General features: G+C 34.9%; 4 protein-coding genes across 5 annotated transcripts; 3 read left to right on the top strand and 1 right to left on the bottom strand.

Annotated features, from left to right (window-relative positions):
* The first annotated feature begins 335 nt into the window (after positions 1–335).
* On the top strand, positions 336–1,288 carry LOC106391870. The gene is made up of 4 exons (XM_048754852.1): positions 336–439; positions 597–667; positions 715–801; positions 878–1,288. The coding sequence occupies exons 1-4, from the start codon at positions 376–378 to the stop codon at positions 1,172–1,174; spliced, it is 519 nt and encodes a 172-aa protein (XP_048610809.1). The 5' UTR covers positions 336–375; the 3' UTR covers positions 1,175–1,288.
* Positions 1,159–3,464, bottom strand: BNAC04G11720D (AUGMIN subunit 2). Of its 2 annotated transcripts, XM_048754851.1 has the most exons (7): positions 3,254–3,464; positions 2,946–3,077; positions 2,746–2,850; positions 2,421–2,489; positions 2,161–2,274; positions 1,590–1,695; positions 1,159–1,521 (listed from the first exon to the last, which is right to left on the bottom strand). In XM_048754851.1, the coding sequence occupies exons 1-7, from the start codon at positions 3,371–3,373 to the stop codon at positions 1,448–1,450; spliced, it is 720 nt and encodes a 239-aa protein (XP_048610808.1). In that variant the 5' UTR covers positions 3,374–3,464; the 3' UTR covers positions 1,159–1,447. The 2 variants fall into 2 exon arrangements, with proteins under 2 accessions (XP_048610808.1, XP_048610807.1); XM_048754850.1 differs by having other exon boundaries at positions 1,159–1,695.
* An 8,819-nt stretch (positions 3,465–12,283) lies between these two features.
* Positions 12,284–15,479, top strand: LOC106396845 (endoglucanase 11). Its single transcript, XM_013837342.3, has 4 exons — positions 12,284–12,673; positions 13,044–13,457; positions 13,547–13,801; positions 14,666–15,479. The coding sequence occupies exons 1-4, from the start codon at positions 12,443–12,445 to the stop codon at positions 15,332–15,334; spliced, it is 1,569 nt and encodes a 522-aa protein (XP_013692796.2). The 5' UTR covers positions 12,284–12,442; the 3' UTR covers positions 15,335–15,479.
* A 5,791-nt stretch (positions 15,480–21,270) lies between these two features.
* LOC106396219 lies at positions 21,271–24,432 on the top strand. The gene is made up of 8 exons (XM_013836558.3): positions 21,271–21,827; positions 21,972–22,023; positions 22,120–22,389; positions 22,493–22,762; positions 23,054–23,125; positions 23,240–23,514; positions 23,590–23,650; positions 23,911–24,432. Exons 1-8 carry the CDS (start codon positions 21,358–21,360, stop codon positions 24,223–24,225), a joined length of 1,785 nt encoding a protein of 594 aa, XP_013692012.1. The 5' UTR covers positions 21,271–21,357; the 3' UTR covers positions 24,226–24,432.
* Positions 24,433–24,751: the final 319 nt, after the last annotated feature.

Below are 24,751 nucleotides of genomic sequence, written 5' to 3'. Positions count from 1 at the left end.
TGTTTATTCAAACCAAATAGCTTAATTTATACACACAACTAATAAAGCGCGAAAAGATCTGTTTAAGGCAAAGCAGACAATTGTTGCGTTCCACGATTCGTTCGAAGACCCCCACTGCTTCTTACTGCGACAATGAAAGTCTTGCTCTTCTTCGCCGTAGCTTTTTCCGGTAAGTACCTCATTGATGCATTGAATCTATATGGATGCTGCTAATGAGTTTTAACTAAGGGTTCTATGTTTTAAACAACGAAATAGGCTTTGAAAAGAATGGAATGTTCGTGTCTGGTTTCTAATAGACATCTGTTTCAGGAGGAACTCAGATTTATTCAGCTCAATTTTCTTTGTCTCGTCTGTTTCAGATCCAAACAAGGCGTGATGGAGGCTGTTGATGATCCTGACCTGAGCTTTAGCAAGATCATGAAAGATGTTCAGCACTTTGGTAACGTTCTCTCTTGCTCCACTTGTGTCGGCTTGAATTAGTTTTCTAAGATCCTCTGCATTATGTTTTCTCTTACTTTAGAAAGACATTGACACTCAGACATGATGATGCAAGTCTTATGTTCTCCTTAACTGATCTTTATATGTTTAAAAGCTAGCTAGCTCACATATGACATGGAAGGATAAGAAAACATTGGAGAATCAGAAAGTCACTGGACTTGGTGGGAAGGTTAGATTTTTATTCTCCTAGATGATCCTCTTCTTTTTTTTTGGTAGCCTCAAAGGAAACAGAGGCTACCCCTCAGTGTAGCGCGAGTGCAGATGAAGAAACAGAAAGAAAGAGAAGAAAAGATGTTTGAACAGGTTAAGTTTTTAGATAATCTCACTCTAGGACGAAGCCAAGTCTCACTACTCCTACCTGCTACTGTGTGTTGTGCAGAATATGATTTTTGGACAATTTGGTGGTACAAGTAGGAAGAAACCCGCTGAGAAGAAGCGTAAGCCTGAGGAAAGAGTCTTGAAATCAACTTTTGGGAATTTCAGGGGTGGTGTTCTTGATGTTAAGGATTTACTACGTTCTGGTTCTTCTTCAAGAACTAATGACAGATATAACAATTACGGCGAGAACAAGAACAAGTCCAAAGGCATGGGAGAAGTAGGAGGTGGAGGAAGAGACATCAAGAAAAATAGAAAGAAGAAAGCAAAGAAAGGAGGCGGTAAGAGGAAAAGCAAGTAATATAATATGTTAGCTGTGTAAACCATTTTTCATATAAACGGTTATAGAGAAGAAAACATTTTGGCACAATGATCTTCATCTGATAATAATAGTTGTAGTTTGCACATTAAGGAAGGTAAGATGTGTCCATGAAGGACACTGATGTTGGTAGAATAAGAACACTGTCGATGTTAAAAGCTTCACGCGGAGGCAACATCACCCAATTAAACGCTACTCTTTTTAACCGAAGGAGGCCAAAATAGTCTCCGGTCAGCTTGAACATTCTCATAGTCATTACCATCTTCTTCTTCTGCTTCTCTCCTTGTGGTCTGAACAGCTAAGTCGTCGAAGCTTGAACCTGTTACCCCCTGAGGTGGAGTCACACAATCTGAGTCCCTTTGTGATGGGGTAGTTGGTAAAGAAGCTGCAGAGTTACCAACTCTAAGGTCTTGAAGAGTCGCAAATGATTCTCTCATCGCAGACATTGCCTCAAAGAATCTCGTGCATGACGCTAGTGCCACCGGTATCGGACGCAACATTTCCTGGAGGGGAAATTGTAAAGAGGTTGAAATCATAATGAAGCATGATCAACTAACCATCGACACATTCCCTAAATCAAACTAACCATCATCACATTCCATAAAATTGTAAAACCAAAATCAACTAACCATCAACACATTCCGTAAATTTGACACACTTTCTTGATGCAAAGAGATTAATAACAGAGAAATCTAATTTGATGCCTTGACACAATTAGTATATGAAAGAACCCTTCTGCAATGCATTCTATGATTATATATATCGTTTGCTGGATAGCATGGCATAGTGTGACTCAGTACAGAGTGGTTCTCTCAAACTATGGACAACGTATGGAACTAGTATGTAACAAATATATGCAACTATTCCTAACTGACTCATGTAACATGCAACTAATACATGAGTTATGTCTGAAAAGATGTAATGGGAAAAAACAAGATGGAAGCAAAAAGAGAGTAAAATTATCATACCCCCCAGACTGAAGGAGGTTCTTTAAAGTTTTGGCTCCACTGAAAATCAGACACTGATGCTGTTAAGGCGCCATAATCACTGGCCGCTCTCATTAGCAACTCTGAGAATTGTTTCTGAAAAACAAAGCTATTATTAGGCAAAGCATTCTATTTCTTCCAGTTGTGTAACACCAGATACGAATCAAATTCAGGATAGTTAGAGCAAAAAGGTCTAGTTGGTCCTCAAAGTAGCTAATACCATCAAAAATGACGTGACTCACCTGATATTCTGCTTCAACTGGAATGCAATCTAGTGAATAAGGTTGTTGGAGACGAGCAATGATGCGATCCTGCCATATAAATAGACAAATTGATGTAAGAGAAACAGAGGTGGATGATTTCAAAACTTTCCTAGGACTTCCAAAGAATCTAGTGTTTGCCCACAATTCCAATTTCTTAAATTTTCCAGAACGGTAAAGTGGGAGTTCACCAAAAGGTTCATCCCCTTAAATGCAGAAAACAGAGATAAATGAGCTGGAGACTTGGTAGAGTCTTTTTCCATTAAAAAAGAGAAGATTTTTAGAGGTAAAGGAATAATTTATGTACCTTGTTTTGTATAACATCTTTCAATATTTGAGTAATCCTTGAGAGAGTTTCGATTTTCTTCTGCATTTCACTCACATGAGTCAAATGAGCCACATTTTTATCATCCTAGAATCCACCAACGAAGAAGTTAATTACAGATACAATGAAAAGTTATCATGCAGCTCTGAGACAAATTCAAAAATCTTTAGTCCATATCTTACCTTCCTCCCTTGAAGCTCGACCTGCAAGTCTGCAATTTTCCTCTGAACAGAAGATAACTCTCTCAAAACCCTTATCAAATCATCGCCTCTTTCGCCATTCGAAGACGCCAAGCTTTGTAAGTACTCTTCCTGCAGTGTACAAGATCGAGCACCACTTACCAAACTGTTTGACTGAAGCTACCGAATAATATGAATTATGAATGATCACTCAGATAACAACAATTCATCTTCTCTAATTCATGACGGATTCAGATTCAGTTCTATCTCATACCCTTGGTTAACTTAAGAGCTACTGAATCGGAGAAGCCATTGGGAGGAGGAGCGACGGCGTAACCGAGATCGGAGGCGATGGAGAGAGCATCAGCTAATCCGCCGATGCGCCGGATCGGTTTCTTCCCCACCCATGTCGAGTCGCTTCCCATCGACATCTCCCCCCCCACCAGATTTTTTTCTTGTGGGAAAGAAGAAAATTAAACAAAATTTTAAAAATATTCAAAAACTTTTGCTGAAAGATATTTAAATTATTTTGAAAACATAGAACTGACCAGTGTCGTCTCAAGGTAATAATGGGCTTAGCTAATATAATATTGGTTTTACACGGCCCATTAACATATTGAATATTTGTTTCCTTCGGTATGGTATGGTTATGGTTATGGTTATGGTTATGCAGAGAGTTTTTTTTTTGGCGTAAATGTTAAATTTTAGCAAAAGTTTTTAATTTTTGACAGAAATACAGAGGTAATTAATAGTAGAATGAAATGAAATCTAAAACAACAACGAGAAGAAAGAAACCAATAACTTCAAATGCTAATAGACATCAACTAAAACATGGCTAACTAGAATATGGAAGCAAAAACTTGACCAAAGAAGCATTGTCACAGGAGAAAGAAATTTTGATGATACATGAGACCATGCTTTGATAGAAATCGGCTTGCCCACAGCGCTACTCCAAATAATTTGTTTTGTCCCACACAGTTTTGAACCTAGTCACTGGACTTCGGCTCTCGCAACAACCACCAGAAGAGCAAGAAACCGAAAACCTAGAGCTTCGAAACACACATATCCCAAAGAAATCCGAACATGCTTACTGGATAGCCGATGAGCACTTGAAGTTACGATTATTCAGCTTGACTTAAAAAAAAATGTGAGCCACAAGAGAAGGCGGGAGCAGAGAGAGCCACATCCTATTATCAACCTTCCACACCTTCAACAAGGACCAAAGATCTGCCCACCGAACCGAATCAGAGAGTCCGAAATCGATGATGGGATGACACATCTTCACACGAGTCTCCCTCGATGGTCCATCATTCCAATGATCTAAGGGAGATCCAAGACCACCGCCTCAGTGCGCGCTAACACCAAAAATTGGAGCTAGCTCCAAGAAGCCTCACCAAATATACACTACAGAGGAGAACCGGAGAGCAACCTGGTGAGCAACATTAACAAAATGAAGCAAAGAGATTAATTGTGATGTCGAACGGTTTTTTATTATATAGTACTGTATATTACAATTTTGGTTACTAATTATTTTTAAGTTTTGCAGATATTAAATCATTACTCATTTTAATTTTCAGTGAATAAAGAATGTTTTAAAGGTGAGTTACTTGTCAAATAGTTTATTATGAAATGTAAGGATTAAGGAATAATAAATTGAACTGAATAATATTCTTATATTATATTAAAATCAGTTGCGTTATGATAATAACTAATATATTTAAATTTATCAATTAAGGTTTTTGCCTCATTCTTTACAAGGAAGGCACGGCATGGACAAATCTAAAAGCGAATCGGTTAGGAGCAAGACAAAAAGCATGTATCATAGGCTAGTTGGCGGTCTACATGGCACGACCCACAGTGAATTAAAGAAATTAAGAAATCCTCAGCTGGTTATAATAATGCATAAGCTCCTAAGTGTCAATAAGTGAAATTTGCGTATTAATATGGTTTTCAAAATCACGAGTATGGATCTGTGAATCATGTGACTAATTTAAGTTGGTTTCGGTTCTCATGCGGAAGAATCTGTGGACCAATGCCTATTTGATAATTATATAAGAAAAACTTACACGCTCATATGATTACCTTGGGAGTTAGCCAAGGGCCAGTCCCGGGAACTAAGTCATTTTCCCACCCAAATGGTAGCAGTAACAATTTTGTTAATTGGTTTCTGCACGTTTGTTAAATGTGATAGTGAAGGTGGTAGGACCGTCGGTGGGAGATTATGAAATTTTGGAACGTCTAAAAAGATTCGATCTAGGAAAATTCTTCTCTTTAGCTTTGCTTTGTACAAAGACTCTTTACATAAAGATCTGACAGGTCTGGTCATTAAGTTGTTTCTTAACTATAAGATTAGGAAATGATTAGTACATTAAATGGAATATCATGCATTTATTAAAAGGCAGTATATTTTTTTATTCAAGTCACCAACTATTCTGCATGGATTCAAGCGAGTGGGTGAGAGAAAAGAAAGAAGTATAGAATTCCATTCATCGACTGGATCTTGATTTATCTCATCCTACCAACTTAACATCACCAACCTTAATTGAAGAGGTTTGAGCATTTGATTAAGACCATTAGTTTCGATAGGTGAAAAGACAAGGAGATGCCGCGAGGAAACAAGTAAGCAAAAGGAAGTTTGATCAATGTGGGCAATCACCATGCATGGTGGTAACGATCGACTTCATTTCGTGAACATCACGATCTTATAAATCCAGTGACTTAAATGTGAATGAACTTTGGAGATTATGTGCAAGGAAAGTTCAGGTATTTGATTTGCTAACGTCACAAATCGAGCATTTTGTAGCACATATGTGAAACCCGTACACCATATTTTCTGAAAGGTACAAAATATTTTCGAACTTAGAGACTTAGAGAAAACTCAATCTCCCCTGAGAAGAAACACCACTCACCAAATCAGCTAACCGTGCATGGTAAACGGAAGTCGCTGTATAATAAGTCTCGAATAACAAGTTAATTAATGCATCAAAGTATCTTTATAATTACGATCGTAGGTGGAATAGTGTAGCTTCGTTGGAGACTTGGAGTTTGAGGTCGTCGGTAATGTGCTCGCGAAACTTCTGCCAAGAGGAGACACATGGCGCCCAATCATTTGATAATACTTGAGTTTTTTTGGAAGACGGAATGAAAATGTGGGACCTACCAACGACAGCATTATTAATTTCCTTAGATTTGGAGTTAATCGAGCAGGATTGCTTCCGGCGCGTTGCACGAACCCACACACCAAATGGCAAAAAATTTGCTTACAACCTTACACCATTGAAATTTTGCATTTTGATTTTTTCCTAATAAAAACTATATAATAAATTAATAGAACAATAATATAGTATATTTTAATATTATTCTATTTTATTTTAAATAAAAATGATATTTTTTCTCTAAATATAAATATAGAAAATATCACTCTTAAGTTCTCCCTATCATAATAACATTTTTCTACTCATAATAACATTTAAAATAAAAATAACTAGTTTTTTTGAAAAAAGAATAACAATAGTTTTTAAAGGAAAAATACAATAGTTTATAGATGCTCTTATGTAAATTTATTCTCTAAATATATATATAGAAATATTAAATAACAATATTTATTTTAGTAGAAGAAATAGAAATTACTTGCAATGTATTTTTCATTATATCATTTAGAATTAAAAATAACAACATATATATATATATAGATCTTATGTAAGCATATAGATAAGTCTTCCTATAATATTAACAGAAATCAAAGTTTAGTAGTATGTCTTATTAACCCATGAGTTTGGATATCGTTTATTCAAAATAATCAAAACCTTGCAAGATTGTGAGTTGCTTTTAAACAGCTATAACATCACACTTACACAAAAACACAATTACGAGTTAAATTGTTTTTTTAACGCTGATTTATTATGATATTGCAATTATGAAAAAGATTACATAGACGATTCGACAACCTACGAGGATCTACGTCTAACTCCATCACCTGAGCCGTCTTATGAAGACCTATGCCTGATCGGATTTACTTGCATCTTGTTGAAGATCCCTTGTAAGTCTTTCTTCCATAGTCTGCGTAATTGTTTAATAAGTCGTTTTCTCCGAATTGAAACCTGGACTTCGCACAATCTGCAAGAAATTATATAGTCTAGGATTTGAACCTCAGGTTTGGGTGTAGAAGTCTTTAAACCTTAACTATTAATTAGTCTACGGTGCTTCCACACGAGTTAAATTGTTTTACACGATTTTACTTTTGTAAACATGTCATTCTTGAAATAATACAGTGCAATAGATATTTAGTTCTACCGCAAAAAAAAAACAGTTTGTTTCTCCCGTTTATTTTACTGGGAGAAAATCAATTCACTGTGAGTTTATTTGTTTTACTGTGAAAATTACTTCTCAAACAACATAAAATTTTCGAAATTTTCATTTTTAATGCAATTTCTTAGATGTCCCGAAAATATAAACTTCGTTTTATGATTGTCAATTATGCATATGAAAGGTGATGTGTAGTAGTTTAATGATAAACAAATAAACACATGTTCCCCGTTAACAACTTATCAAAACTTGCGTCTCCATGCTTAGTGGCGCTAATCTGACTAATCACACCAAGTTGTCGGTCGAGGCTCGAGGTTAACAAATGATGGGTCCACGTCAAAATGTCGGTGCTCGGGAAAAAAAGTAAACCGTTCAAACCGGTCATTATAGTAGTAAACTATGAAAAAACTGAGTTACTGCGAGATTTATGGTTGTAGGAACTTGCACACGTGTAGATGTCTCTTAGTGGTATACCCCCTCTCGGTTTTGTTAATTTTGGTGGGGAAACTACACTAAGATATCCAGCTCGATCATAAACATGAAGATTAATTTTGTCGACAAAATATATGACGTTATTATTATTAAGTTTAAGATCCATCATATTTTCTTTACATATTTAAAAGTTTTCATATTAATATTCGTAGATACAGGGATAGAAGCTGGGTTGAAACATACTACAATTGGTCCACATCATAGTTTTTAATAGTATCTCAGATGTGATAATTGAAAATAATGTTGTGTGATTGGCTTCAGTCGTTTTATTGCAGTCCCTGAACGTGGTGTTTTTGGAAAACTAGCTACTCAAACCTTTGTATATCAAGAATTAAAAACTTATTAATGTGATCTTTCCGTTAGTGAACATCGCCTTCTTAAGTTTCTGTGTTATTCCAATTCTTCAAGTCCTGTCTTATTTCATGATTTGATGAATGCTGTTGACATAAGAAAAAAAAGTAGGTAAGTGTATAGTGAATAGTGAAGTACACTGGTGAAATGTAGAGCATTGAAAAAATAATAGTGACTCCTGAAAATAAGAGTAATAATACTATTTTCTAGTATACAATTGGAAATTCTCAGTCAAAATTATGATAGAGTTATTTTCATTGCAAGGCAGTTTTGAGTTTTTTATTACACTATAGGACAGTTGTTGCTCCCAAGGTAGTTTTTTAAAACTATAAGCTAACTATTTCTTAACTAGGTGCATTCTTGACACTAAATGAATCGTACAATTTTTTCTCTCTCTCTGTAACACATAAACAACTTTTCTCTTTCTCTCTTTGTTATAATGGTTTTAATGATTAAAGATGATGAATATAAAGAAGTTGAGCGGTCGTCACCTGACAGAATCTCCTATTTTTTTTATATGAACAAAGCTCTTGCCGCATAAACTTCTCGTCTTCTCCTACTTCGCCAAAGCCCAGATCTGTCGTAGTCTTCCTTGTCATCTTCTCCGACACGTTCATCTCGTAATCTATTCCTTTGCGTTTCAACAATATTTCTGGCGTCGTTACCTCATCTCTCTCACTGTCACGACACTGTAGAAGCTCGGGAACATCAATGGCCACTTTTGGCTTTTTAACACTTTGGTCCTTAACGTTTTGTATAATTTTGTTTTTAACCCAAAACTTATTAATTGTGCACTTTTGGTCCTTAACGTTTTCCAAAATGTTTCTTTGATTTATTTCAAAATTAACCAATTATCTATTACAACCCTCTGTTACTGAAATTAAGCAATATATGCACATAATTAAATGCATTGGAAAATAAATTAAATGAACTAAAATCAAAGCTAAAAATCATTAGAGTATGCATAACGAACAAAATCACGTGTACACCTATTGTCATGTACAAAATAAATTGTCTATTTGATTAAGCTCAAAATTAACAAATTAGGTACTACAACTCTCTGTTAATGAAATTGGGCAATATATGCAAATAATTAATTCTTAAATGCATTGGAAAATGAATTAAATGAACTAAAATCAAAACTAAAAATCATTAGATATGAATAAAACACAAAATCATGTATGCACCTAGTGTCATGTACACCATTTTCAATTTGACTTGATCTATTTATTATGTATTTTGGTATTGTTTAGTATGTATACAACTTATTAACATATATTGGTTCATTTTCAATGTACACGTGTACACAAAATAACATGTCCATTTGTCTTAAAACTGCCCTGCAATGAAAATAACTCAACTTCTAATTTGTTCAAGTTTATACACGTGTACACGTCACAAAGTGTATACACATGTTGTTTGTTATTCTTGCTCAAAAGCAAAAATTGGTCCTACATGTGGGTGTCTATGCATCGGTATACACGTGGACAAAAATATACAAGTGAATCTTTGTACATGATAGTAAAATTTGTGTGTATACATGGACATATATGGTTGTACACATTTTGAAACTTGCAATTAGGTAGAGTGATACAAGTAAATCATTGTACATGATAGTAAAATTATACAAGTGAATCATTGTACATGATGGTTAAATTATCCAATTAGGTAGTGTGATATTATGGTAATGTGTACACATATTTCTGCTATCTCACTTCTAAGTCGAAGTACACGTCTTGAAACTTGTAGATCAAGATGAGTAATTTTATGCCATGGTAAAAATGTATACATATTGCTAAAATTACACTTCAAATAAGAATAATTATCACCTCTTAAAGCCAAACAACGGTACACATTTGAACTATGTCATATATTACTCAAATCATATATAGATGAGATGTGATTCATTTTAATTTGGTTGTTGCGGAGATGAGAAGATTATAGCTAGTAAAAGTACAAATCTCATTTGAAATTTCAACATGTACAATGTTTTAGTGATATATATGTGTACATCATTTTACATATCCACATGTACAAAAGGGTGTGTGCGACCTGATTGTACATCGGTTTACATATCCGCATGCACAGAAGGGCGTTCAGCCTTTCTTCCTTACATATTGTCCACCTTAATGAATTCTTCCTGTGAAGATAAAACAAAAAAAAAGTGTGTATGAATTGACTGAACAAATGTAAAAAGATAGCATAATTTAATTATCATGATTAAAATGTTTGAGCCAAAATCAGAGAAAAAAATATGTGTATTTGTAAATGTTTGGGGCAAAAATCATGATTAATCAAAAGCTAAAGGACCAAATCGCAGTAAGAAGAAAGTCGGATCAATCATGTTCAACGATTGCGACTAAAAATATATTGATCAAGAATGAACTCCGGTGTGATTCGCCGGCGGTCACATAGTAGGAGCAAAGCGCAAGGGGGGAGGGGAGAAGAAGACTTATACAGTGCTCTCACAGTGGCTTGGAGCTTTGATTGTGGTGGATATGAGCTTCATGGCGGTTTCAATCATGGAGGAGGAGAGCTACTACTAGAAGTTTATCGATCCTTCTCCTCGCTGGAATCGTGGAGGAGGAGAGCTTCATCATCTACATTAAAGTCTCCATCATTGACGTCGCCGTCGCATACACCACTGTTACACCGACACCAGAAATACAACTTGACATATCTTAAAAGATAGATTGAGTAATGAAGACAATGATTATATATCAATCTTATTTTAAAAAATATCCGAAGAATCAGATTTTAATTTAGAAAAAATGAAGCATTTGGAAAGAGGAAGACTAAGAAGAAATATAGAAGGACCCACTTTGTCTCTGGTGAATTTTGATCATTAGATTAATAAATGAATAGTTGTAGTTAAATCCCACAAAAAAATAGATATTATCTGTAGTCAGCGTATGACAGTTGATTACAAAGTTATTGAGTTAGTTTCAAACTAAAAATATGTTTGGTTAGAAAAAAGTACATTAGTAGCATAAACTGTCTCACTATATAATAATAAACTCAAAACTGTCTCGTGGCGTAATTCTTTCGTTATGATATATGAATGGGATAATTTTAGAATGATATCCCTTGCACAGCAGCGGCCTACACAGTCCGGGAAAAGATCCTCTACCTGAAAACGAAATTGTACGATTTTTCAAAATTTCTTTTTTTCTTAAGTATCACAGATTCCCAATTAAGTTGTAATAATTACTCTACTAATTAATTGGACCGTTTCATGGAGACCTGTAATCATTACAATTAGGCAAAGTATCTAACGAAGACACGGAGTCCATACAGCCTCTAACTGTTACACTTTCTCGTTCTTCAACTGACTCCTCTTCTTTACTTTTTTTTTTTTTAAATCTCCACAAGATCGCTAATTAAGAAATTATTATATTTCATCCCTTTACATTTTTTTTTGTCAACCTGTTTCCTCCCTTTACTTAAAATCACATATATTAACTATATATATATATATAATACAATATAAAATATACTACTTCCGTTCCTAAAAGATCTATGTTTTAGAAAAAAAATTTGTTTCAAAAAAGTACATTTTTTACATTTTCAATACATAAATTAATGAAAAATTGTACTTTTCAAAAAAAAAAATTGTGTTTAATAAAATTTCATTGGTTAAAAGTTATTGTAAATAATTAATTAAGAAAAACAATGTATTGGAAAATATAATTTTATATGTTTTCTTAATAAGTATAAAAAAACTATAACACGAATCTTTTAATAACAGATGAGTATATATTAACTACAATTCAGTCGATCATGAAAATTATAACTAACTATACATTATCCAACAAATGTAAAAAAATTCATAAATGTAATAAAACAACTTATCTTTTAAAACAAAATACTTCAAAAAACAATTTATTATGAAATAGAAGTAATTACTTTTGAAAATGAGTAACAGTCTTAGGAATGTCTATGTTTTTGAATTTCAAAAAGTACCACAAAATAGTATGTTACTAGTGTTCATATGCACTTTTTGTTCGTTAAAGTGTTAATATGCAATAATAATTCGTCGAGATTTGCACAAGGAAAGCAATAACTAGCTGCATAAATTACGCACATAAAGACCATTACCACTATGTTGAAAAAGCAAAAGTGTCATCTCATATATGTTGAAAATTTTCATATTTAACAAATAAAAAGTTACCATAAAAAAAGAGAGTCACGCCATCTCTCTCTCCTCCACAACTCCAGACTGCTTTCAAATAGCCCCTGTGAAGAGCAGAGAGAGAGAGAGACTAGTGAGAGAGTCCATCGCATTCTCTCTCTCTCCTTTCATTCCCAAACAGAGGCTTCTAGAGAGAGAGAGATTCACAAAAATAACTGTAATGGAGATTCACCGACACAGCCGATGGCATTTTCTCCTTCTGATAACTATCTCCTCCGCCATATCGTTGATCGGTGTTTCTTCAGAGACAGAGGTTGGAGGGTTCGACTATGGTGAAGCATTGTCTAAGAGCTTACTCTACTTCGAAGCTCAAAGATCAGGTCGACTTCCGTACAACCAGCGCGTGACGTGGCGTGATCACTCCGGTCTCACCGACGGTCTAGAGCAAGGGGTTAGCTTCTGTTACAAACTCAAATCATTAAATGTTGTCTTTTCTTTTAAAATTCAAACTTAATTTACCTTACTATCATTAGTTTTGAAAAGACTTGAGAAGAAAAAAAACTATTGTACGTTAATACTTAATATAGTAATAAGCTAGTTAATATTATGATTTATCGTTCATTTACTCTGTGACGTGACGTTTAAGTTTTTAATTATAATTACTGTTTAATTAAACAAAATGTATTTTTCCTCTTTTTCTTAAGGGTAAGTATTGAAATATTGTTGATTTAAAATTTTTTATACTTCTACTACAGTTTTTTTTTCTAGCGAACTAATAGCTGATGTGACTTTAATTCCAAAATTTAATCTTGGTTATAAAGGTGGATTTAGTGGGAGGATATCATGACGCCGGAGACCATGTTAAATTCGGACTTCCGATGGCTTTCACGGTGACAATGCTGTCTTGGAGTGTAATAGAGTACGGTGACTCACTCGCTTCCATCGGCGAGCTATCTCACGCGCTTGAAGCCATCAAATGGGGAACCGATTACTTCATCAAGGCTCACACAAGCCCAAATGTTCTATGGGCCGAAGTAGGCGACGGTGACACTGACCACTACTGTTGGCAGAGACCGGAGGACATGACGACTTCACGGCGAGCTTTCAAGATCGACGAGAATAATCCTGGATCAGATCTGGCCGGAGAAACAGCCGCGGCTATGGCTGCAGCTTCGATCGTATTCCGCACAACCAATCCACATTACTCTCACCTTCTCTTGCACCATGCCCAACAAGTACAAACACATTTTAATTTTATTTAATGTTTTAAAATGTTACAGTTGCAACCGACATTTTTATTTACACATTTATGGTTTTGGTGTAGTTGTTTGAGTTTGGAGACAAGTACAGAGGAAAATATGATGAGAGTCTACGTGTTGTAAAAAGTTATTATGCCTCGGTGAGTGGTTACATGGACGAGCTTTTATGGGGTGCCACATGGCTTTATCGAGCCACCGACAATGATCACTATATGAGTTATGTGGTTGACATGGCGCACCAACTCGGTGGCCTTTCTTGGGCCATGTCTGAGTTCAGCTGGGACGTCAAGTTCGCTGGTGTTCAACTCCTCGCTTCCATGGTTAGTATTTTATTACTCATTGATTTATTGTTATTACGAACTAGCAATATTTCATAACCAAGTTCAAAGGGTTTGAACTTGATTAGATGAGTATTTGTAGGACTAATGTTTTATTGCATCATTTAAACAAATAAACGGTCCAACATAAAAGTTAAATTAGAATCATATTATTGCGTTAAGTGAAGGGATTATTATCAAGCTTTAACTTCCCCACGTTATAACACAAAGTAAGGTATCCCCCACACAACTATTCACATACTTTCTCTTTGTATACAACACAATGATTTTGAAAAAGTTTTAAAATATTCACAATTTCTTTTAAGAAAAGTTAGTTATAGGCAGAAACAGAACTAAAAGTCACGTGCTTCTGTTCCTCTAACCGGGTACGTGTCTTTAAATGGTTCTGTTATACGGCACGTGATTCCAAACCTACTTGCTAAAGCATATGCGTAAATAGTCAACAATGTTTACTCGAGTTTTGTGCTACTACACAAGTACTAATAGTTTGCGGCTAATTAGAAAATCCAGTGTTATTGCACACAAAACATACTAAAGATTTAGACTTTAGAGGTTAAAATTAATTTTAGTATGTTTTACTTAAAGTAAATTCCTTAATTTTAAAATTTTTGTTATAGTGTTTCATCATGTTGTTAAATAAATGTTGACCATCTTTGCAGTTCTCTAGATTTTATTTGAGCCACAAGTTAGGGCAAAGTATTCGTTTCTCTGTTATCAGAATTACATGAATAGTTGGAGTGTTGACAAAAAAAAAAGTTGAAGTGTTGATGTTACAATCTTTTAATTAATTTTAGTTTCTTTTTCATTAACTAGCTTAACCGTTTAATTTGCTCCCTCATTTTTCAGTTGATAAAAGAAGACAAACACAAGCAACATTCTAAAGTCCTACAGCAATACAAGTCAAAAGCCGATCATTACCTATGCTCAATTCTAAACAAAAACATCAACGGCACAAATGTCCAACGAACTCCAGCCGGTTTACTCTATGTCCGGCAATGGAACAACATGCAATACGTTTCCACAGCATCTTTCCTCCTGACAGTGTATTCAGACCACCTCCGTAAAGCAAACTCCGATCTCGAATGCCACGAAGGAACTGTTACTCCTGATGAGATGCTCGTGTTTGCCAAGTCGCAAATAGACTACATTTTAGGATCAAACCCGATGAAAACAAGTTACCTAGTCGGATACGGTCCAAAATATCCGACTAGGGTTCATCATAGAGGTGCATCGATCGCTTCTTATAAAGATTACAAAGGGTTCATTGGATGCACTCAAGGGTATGATTATTGGTACGGACGGTCCGAGCCTAATCCAAGTGTTTTAGTTGGGGCTTTGGTCGGAGGACCTGATGACCGAGATGAATTTTTTGACCGGAGGGATAATTACGTTCAAACCGAGGCTTGTACGTACAATACTGCCCCTTTGGTCGGTGTGTTTGCGAGACTTATAGAGATTGAGGAGCAGAAACTTGAAGAAGAAGATGTTCGCCTGGTTGCAACTTATAGGAAATAGAGTTATAAAATGAAAAGAAAGTGTGGTTTTATTTGCACCCATATATATATTTATATTCTCGGGGGTTTTCTTCTCAACATTTTTCATTGAGTGAGAGTGTGTATATATATGAATTATCAATATAAACTCTTTTTTTTTTGGGTTGTTTCTCAACTTTTTACTGTTTATATACAACTACAACACACCTCTTGCTTCTTAGTTCTACAGGTTTAATTAGGGACACATTTTTGGGGCAATTGCTCAAGTACCGTACTGCAATAAAATCACTGTACAGTTACAAAAAAAAAAAAAAAATCACTGTAAACATGATTCCCCTGTGACTTGCATTATCATCAACAAGAAGATACACATGTTTCTTGTTCAAGTTTCAACGAGCCATCTTGCTTTTTTCACAAGATCTAGAAGTCAATGGGCTGAATCAATGATTTTTATTTTATTTTAAGTTCCGTATACTTGCTTATATATGAATTTTGTATTGTGTGAAACTTTTTTTGGTTTAAAATTAAGTTCCCTCAATCACTCACTCGTAGGAATACCATTAAAATCACACACACTAATCTTAGTTGTACGGATTGCATACGAGACTTGAAGTTTGTAGTTAGAGCATTGTAACCATATTTTCCCTATAAGTGTGTATTAAATTAAATATGAAACGTTAATCTATATATATAAAGAAGGGTTTCTTTCACTCCTAGGCCATCCACATCAGATTTCATGTCACTAATTCGGAGTCTGTGGTGACGACACGTGTCACGGTCAATCAAAAGTCAATGTTTCATTAATTCTTGAATTTAATGGGTTTTATGTGTTTACTACGGTCCAAATACATCTTCTCTAAAAAACATTATACGAAACTTAAGGAAAGTGGCCATCGAGCAACAATTCCCGTTCAGTCAACTGTCAATAGAAATCCAACGGTTTCACCGGTGACGAACGATTCCGATCAATGTCAGTCGGAAGCCGAATAGACTTCTTTAATCTGGAGCCGTTACGGAAATTAACTTGGTTCATGCATCTTCATTAACATTCACATTAATACCTACTCTCTACTTCTCACACGTTCTCACATTCAATGAATCTCTTCATTATTTCCTTTGTGTTAATCCTCCATTATAAATATGAAAGTTTTCTTCAAAAAAAAAATCATCAGTTCATTCTCTTAATAAATAACACAAAAAGGTGATGAAAAAGAATTGTTAAACTCATTGTTGTACTTGACGGATTGTGACAAAAAAGTGATAAGAAACAGAAAAAATGAGATGAGAAACAGAATAAACAGAGAAGAAGAGAAAAGAGGAAGACGATAGAAGAGGGAGATAACTTTTTTTAGTGAACCTTTTTTTAAAAGATCTATTTATCTTTAGCTCATAATAATTTCCAACATCTTGGTGTTAATTTTTTATTACTGTGGCTCCCTAAAAAGTTGTTGGTCCTGATCTCAAGGATACAACAGTTAGTGCAAACACTTATGGATATAGAATCATGTGTGAGTATTCATGATTGTGATTTGTGAGTATTTTCAATTACATCTTTTCCATACCCACTACTGGATTGTGAATTTTATTTAACTTGATTGCTTCTGTGTCTCTAAAATTGGCTGAGTTTTGATATATACATAGAATGCATTTTTTCTTATTATATTTCCAAGTTTGAGTCTGCATATATCACAATAAAATGAGGACGGTGGACAAATGAGCTGAGCGTGAAATACTAAACATGTTCTTACATGAAATTGAAATGTTGTAGTTTTGTTCAAACACTAACTTATGCCTTATTTAGAACACTCACTTCCCATAACATATGTACTCTCTTCTCGACAAATGACACATGCTAACCTAATAAAAAAAATCACAGCGTTGCCACATTTGAAAGAAAATTCGTCCAACTACACCTCCTATTTCAGATAAAAACAACTAGAACTAATACGATACGAAAAACAATAGTTTCAAATATATATATATATATATATATATATATATATATATTTGAAACTATTGTTTCATTAGACATCAACCAAAAATAATATTTTAGCACATAATTAATAATATAATATCAAAGAGATAAATTTTAAAAATATTCATAAGAAAAAGTATAATCTAAGATTTTTTTATTAAAAATTATTTTACTTATTATCAAAATTATCATAATTACAATATAATAAACAAAGAGGGTTTCCTTCACTCCTAGGCCATCCACATCAGATTCCATGTCACTAATTCGGAGTCTGTGGTGACGACACGTGTCACGGTCAATCAAAAGTCAATGTTTCATTAATTCTTGAATTTAATGGGTTTTATGTGTTTACTACGGTCCAAATACATCTTCTCTAAAAAACGTTATACGAAACTTAGGGAAAGTGGCCGTCGAGCAACAATTCCCGTTCAGTCAACTGTCAATAGGACTAACGATTCCGATCAATGTCAGTCGGAAGCCGAATAGACTTCTTTAATCTGGAGCCGTTACGGAAATTAACTTGGTTCATGCATCTTCATTAACATTCACATTAATACCTACTCTCTACTTCTCACACGTTCTCACATTCAATGAATCTCTTCATTCTTTCCTTTGTGTTAATCCTCCATTATAAATATGAAGGTTTTCTTCAAAAAAAAATCATCAGTTCATTCTCTTAATAAATAACACAAAAAGGTGATGAAAAAGATTTGTTAAACTCATTGTTGTACTTGACGGATTGTGACAAAAAAATGATAAGAAACAAAAAAAATTAGATGAGAAACAGAATAAACAGAGAAGAAGAGAAAAGAAGAAGAGGATAGAAGATGGGAGATAACTTTTTTTATTGAACCTTTTTTTAAAAGATCTATTTATATTTAGCTCATAATAATTTTCAACATCTTGGTGTTGATTTTTCATTACTGTGGCTCCCTAAAAAGTTGCTGGTCCTGATCTCAAGGATACAACAGTTAGTGCAAACACTTATGGATATAGAATCATGTGTGAGTATGCATGATTGTGATTTGTGAGTATTTCAATTACATCTTTTCCATACCCACTACTGGATTGTGAATTTTATTTAACTTGATTGCTTATGTGTCTCTAAAATTGGCTGAGTTTTGATATATACATAGAATGCATTTTTCTTATTATATTTCCAAGTTTGAGTCTGCATATATCACAATAAAATGAGGACGGTGGACAAATGAGCTGAGCGTGGAATACTAAACATGAAATTGAAATGTTGTAGTTTTGTTCAAACACTAACTTATGCCTTATTTAGAACACTCACTTCCCATAACATATGTACTCTCTTCTCGACAAATGACACATGCTAACCTAATAAAAAAAAAATCACAGCGTTGACACATTTGAAAGAAAATTCGTCCAACTGCACCTCCTATTTCAGATAAAAACAACTAGAACTAATACGATATGAAAAACAATAGTTTCAAATATATATATATATATGAAAATAATGTTTCATTAGAAATCAACTAAAAATAATATTTTAGCACATAATTAATAATATAATATCAAAGACATAAATTTTAAAAATATTCATAAGAAAAAATATAATCTAAGATTTTTTTATTAAAAATTATTTTACTTATTATCAAAATTATCATAATTACAATAGAATAAACAAAGAAAATATGTAAAACTATTATGTATTCATGAACATTTTAATATTAAGATGATCATGATCTATAACAAGAATAACAAAACATACACAATAAAAGTTAATATCACCTTAAATTTTAAGTAAGCTAAACATTTTGAAATACTTTTTAACTGATATATTTATGTATTTTTGGTTACTAACACGCCCGTAGCGTAAATATATATATATATATATATATATATATATATAGATTATGCTAATAGTAAAAAATAGTTTTTTTTGGTTAATTTTAAATTAAGAAAATAGTATATCTCATATACATCTATTGCAAATCTAAAACTAAAACACAAACCACAAATCATATAAAAAATAATAATCTTGATTACAAGTAAATTATATACCGCCCATAGGACGAGCCTACCCTAGGATGATCTTTGGTCAGTACAATTTAAGTGACTTGACTATACATGACTTTCATTATGCTAATTACATATTTAAACTGTTATCTTAAAGCATTGGATATGTATCTCATGCATTCATGTGTCTGTTGTGAGTTTTCTAGGCTGGTGATCTATTTGCTTCAGCATATAAAAGTGTTACCACTCAACAGAGGTAGATAGAATCATAACAAGTGGGTGAAGACGCTCTCGAGGCTCTTTCTGCAGGAAGTACGAGATTTGCGACTGTTTTACCTTTTAAGTTGTGTTTTCTGCAAATAGCCTTACAAGCTGTCCTTCTTAACTGGAGAAGTCTATTGATCCAACAAAGCAAATAAAGCTTGGATTTCTCACTAGGCTGGAGCCTCACGAAAACTCTATGGTGTTCAAGAGGATCATATTTTGCGCAACTAGGGAGATATCTTAACACGATAGTTTGTCATTGAGGAGTTTGTTGTTGATCCCAACTATGGGGAGAAGGTTAACTTCTTATTTTCTACTCTTAGCTTCTTAGACAGTAAAAGTGCAGCATTTTTTTCTATTGCGGGAGTTTGACTGCTTTCTTAATGTATATAAATTTCCTTGCCATAGATGCTTGCAAGTTAGAGTCTAAATTCTATATGTAGTTTATACGTTCTCATCTGCGTATTTTTATATTTGACGTTGGTTCTGCCTCTATTGTTTTATTTTGTTTTGTTGATCTACCTAGCCAAGAATATTTCTACATGGAATGATTTGAAGAAAAATATATATTTATACTAAAGTTTGGATTGTGATCTAAAATAATACTCCCGGCAAAGATATATATATTTTATTATCTTCTATTTTGGTGAAAGATTAAAAAGTAAATTTCTTAAGATGGGTGAAGCTGTTGAGGTCAATTGCTATCCTTTCAGTTGAGATCTTAGCGGAGAAGCTCAATGATGACTGAAGTGTTCATTATTTCTTGATATATGATTGATTCTGGTGTTTTTCCTTCTGTCTCATCATCATGAATTCTATGTATTCTTTTATAAATGATAACCACATGGAGCTGTAGCCAGTTCTTCTGTATAATAACCAACAGCAAATGAATTATTTTTGAATTTCCTATCTCAACTAAAGAACTTCTCTAAGTATGCATATATTAAGCTGGCTAATTTTATATGCCATAAATCAACTTCGCAATCTTGCATACTCACTGCAAAACATCAAATTCTTCAAATAACAATGAAATAATGTCCGCTAGCATGGATAGACCACCAGAAACAAAGTCATTTTTTATTGAAAATAAACTAAATATTTACAAATTTGTATAGAAATTTAAAATAATTTAGCAGAAAAAGATTAAACGATTTTTCTATATGATCTCAAACCTCTTAACGATATGAGATCTTAACCATTTTAATTGGCCTGTTTGCAGGCTTTCCAATTCCTTTCGACAATTGGTTTTAATTTATAAGCTGTAACCGCATTGTTTGGGACAAAATTTTGCTAATATTTTTGACATCACCATTAAAGACAAGGAGAAGCATTATGATTTTCTTTAAACGTTTTTTTGTAATGTTATTATCTCTAATCACCAGTCTTTGTCCATATAAAATAGCTAATGTGTATGAATCATGGATATGTAAAGGGCTAAGCATTCTCTCCAAAAGTAGCACTAAATTAAGTTGTTGATTCTGATTCCCGTTAATGATATTGACTCTGAAGAATTCGTCTGTGAAGCTGTTGAATCCACCTTGCTTACGACTGGAACCGATGACTCTACCATTGGATTTGCATATTAACAATCATATATCTGTAATGAAAAATATAAATGTAACACATCCCGCCTGTAGGGCGGAGTGACCCTAGTAATTAATATACTAATGTTGTTCAGTCAATATTATTCGTTACAACTTCGAAGTTTATTGGTATACGACGTGGTTTTACAGAGCACTATAAAACAACCTCGTTAATAGCAAAAGGCCAAAGAAAAAAAAAACCCCGCCCAAATTTACAACGAACGCCTTTCGCCGCCGACGATGACTGATCGGGCGAGACGGATCGGCGACGAACTCAGAGTTTGCAGAGAAGAAGCGATCTTTTACCTCGAAGGATTCGATTGGGACTTGGACGCAGCGATGGAGGCTTGCCGCAGCAAAACGTTGAACTTGCCGTCTCTCGCGGTTGAACCTCCGCCGGAGAAAGAGAAATCATCTCGTTCGGAGGTTCAATCGCCACTTCCATCGACGACCACGGGTTCGCAATCGAGAAACGAACTTATCGTACAGTTCATCAATTTCGCCGTTGGATCGGATGTACAAGACGCGACCTCGTACCTCGAGCGCAACGATTGGGATTTAGATCGAGCCGTCTTGCAGTTCTGCGACGAGCGCCGTCCGACGCCTTCTCAGAGGAAGGTGAATCGCAAGCTTGGGCGGTTGAATTCGCAGCAGTACTCACAGGATGATGAAACGTCTGCGGCGGTGGGGACGTTAGTGGAATTGATTCGGTAATTTCTTGATTTTAGGGTTTTACTGTTTCTTTGTTTGTCGTTTTCTTGATTTTAGGGTTTAGTTGTTATTGTTTGTTGATGGAGAATGATAAAAAAGTCGTTTTCTTGATCTTGAACAAAGTCTCTTTCATGTCTCTGCAGTGAAGAACAAGTCCCTAAAGCTATACCTCCAATGGTGTCATCTCACATGAAGGTATCCTTAAAGCTTGCTGTTCTATTGATATGTGTTTGCTAATAAAAGCTTAAACATAACCTTCTCATTGTTGATGCATATGGTTTGTTCATTCAGGTTCAAGAAAGTACAAGTCTTGTTCAAGATGGGGAAGAAAAACTTTCGCTCGTTAAGGAATCTGCTGAGGGGACGCTGTCAAGTGTGAGTTCAAGTCAGCTGACGAATGCGCCTGAAGAGCAACTGTCTCAGTGGAAAGAGGAAAGTATCAAATCATTCTTCAAAGTGGATATTGGAGCGTCTCGAGACGCTGCCATTGCTTGCCTCAGTCATTGCAAGTGGAATCAAGAAGACGCCATCAGTTATTTCTTTGGAGATTACACAGAAGCTGTACGTAACCTTCTCACTTGCTTGTGTTTTCTTGATGGCTGGTCTCTCTTTGAATTGCCCTTCTCAGTGTTGATGTATGTACTGCTTCCATTTGTTCATTCAGATTCAAGAAAGTACAAGTCCCGTTAAGGAATCTGCTGTGGCTGTGCCGTCAAGTATGAGTTCGAGGCAGCTGATGAGTTGGCCTGAAGACCAACTGTCTCGACTGAAAGAAAAAATTATCAAATCATTCCGCGATGTGGTTATTGTAGCGTCTCGAGAAGACGCACAAGCTTGCCTCGATTACGGCGAGTGGAATCAAGAAGACGCCATCAGTTATTTCTTTGGAGATTACGCAGAAGCTAATCCTGAAATTGCGCGGTCTCAGGCAGATGTATGTAACCTTCTTTTCCTCTGCACTTTTTACTATGGTCCTGCTTGTTTTATCGAGTTGTGTATGTTAAAAGGTTTAACCTCAAACCGGAACTGACATTGCAGATCATAGATACATAAGACAAGAGGAGTTAAAATTATTTTATTGTCTTGATGATCTTTCTTTGGATTGACTGGTCTTCTCTGTTTTCATACGATAGTTTTTAGAAGAACGGAGCTCAATGTCGTTGGTACACTGCTTGCTTGCTTGCTTGCACTTCTCCATATTACGTTCTGAATATTTGTGTTGAAGGGTAAGGCTGTTGACGAAGATTCAAGGATAAAGTCACTCGAAGAAGCTAGTGGAGCTAAATCTCATGTGAAGGTAGTCTGTTGGTTATGATAAAAGCTAAAGCTCAAAACATAATCTTCTCTGTGTTTTCTTAAAGAGAATGGAACTCAATGTTGATGCGTACACTTCTTGCATTTCGACATCCAGATTCAGGAAAGTTCAAGTCCTACACAGACTAGGGAAGATTCACGTAAGAGTTCGCGGGAGCAACGTTCACAATGGAAGGATGAACTCATCCATTCATTCCTCGAACTGGCTGATGGAGTTACACGAGAGGTTGCAACCGTGTACCTTACACTGAGCAATTGGAATGTAGAGGAAGCCTTCTCCTTTCTATTGGAAGAATCATCGCAGGTTCTTGCTTCACATGGTTCCCCAAACAAAAATTACTCGGAAGAAGACGAGACCGGGAGCTCTTCTAGGTAAACCACTAAATGTTGGTTTTTAGAGTATGCTTAGTATGAATCAGCTAAACTTACATATCTAAACTTGCGCAGTTCCAGTAAAGCTGACTCGACCGATACAGGAAACGCCACCGTGGCATCGTCGCAAGCGGATGTATGTAACTTTCTGTACCTCTGCACTTTCTTACTATGGTCTTGCTTGCTTTCTCAAATTGTGCATGTTAATAGCTTTTAAGCTCAAAACAGAATTTACCGTTGTGGATTTTAGTTACATAAGGTGTAAATATTCTGTATCTCTTGATGGTGTTTTCTGTTTTCTTAGGATAGCTTAAAAAGAAGGGAACTCAATATTCTTTTGCGTTTCTCCTTATTACCTTCTGAGTATTGTGTTTTATCTTCTGGTTATATGAGCAGGAAAATGTAAAGGATAAGGATGTTGAAGAAGAGTTATCCCCTGCTCCTATTACTACTACTACTACTAGTACAGTAGAACTAGAAATCATTTTGGACAATGGTGAATCTGGGGTACAGGTATGGATTCTTTTTAGATCAGACCAAACTGTCAGAGACATCCGCAACAGGATTGCCTGGTTTAGACCAGAAGACAAGAGAGACTACTACTTAAAGTCTGATACTGGAGTAGAGTACAGGGATTTGGATACAGCAGTACACAGCATCACTTCTGGTTCTCGTGGCTCTACAATTCTCCACCAGATGTACTCCACTTAGCTTTTGGTTTGGTTTACAGTTTCCATCGATTGATGAAACACGCAGATGTATAGAAAGGTTTCTTGCCTTGTATAAAAAAAAGGGAAAAACGTAGAACAGAGCATCTTCTTACTTGTTTTGAGATAGGAACTTGATAAGGAAGAGAGAGGTCATACTGTAGTTTTGATTCTTTAGGGTTACTACTTACTATGATTGATGAAATATAAAGATACAGAGGATTGAAACAACAATCAAAAGCCAAGTTTAACGCAAAAACAAGGAGGATGTGCTTATTTAGCGGCTTCAAGTGCAGAAGCTCCAGAGATAATCTCGATAAGCTCGTATGAGTCGAGCTCACAGAGTTTTCCTCCAACTTCAGATTCCTGTTCAATAATCTTTCAATGCAAAAACACGTATAAAAAAATTAAAAATATAAGCTTATATATGGTTAAAGCAGAATGTGAGAAACTAAGCACAGATAGGAGTCCAGAGACATTTGACAACCTATCGTCTCCTGACAGTCTTTCTTTGAGTTGCCATTCTCTGT

Source organism: Brassica napus, chromosome C4 (assembly GCF_020379485.1).
Source record: "Brassica napus cultivar Da-Ae chromosome C4, Da-Ae, whole genome shotgun sequence".
Lineage (NCBI taxonomy): Eukaryota > Viridiplantae > Streptophyta > Magnoliopsida > Brassicales > Brassicaceae > Brassica > Brassica napus.
The sequence above is the reverse complement of the archived record's forward strand: the minus strand, read 5'-3'. Positions and strand labels throughout refer to the sequence as shown.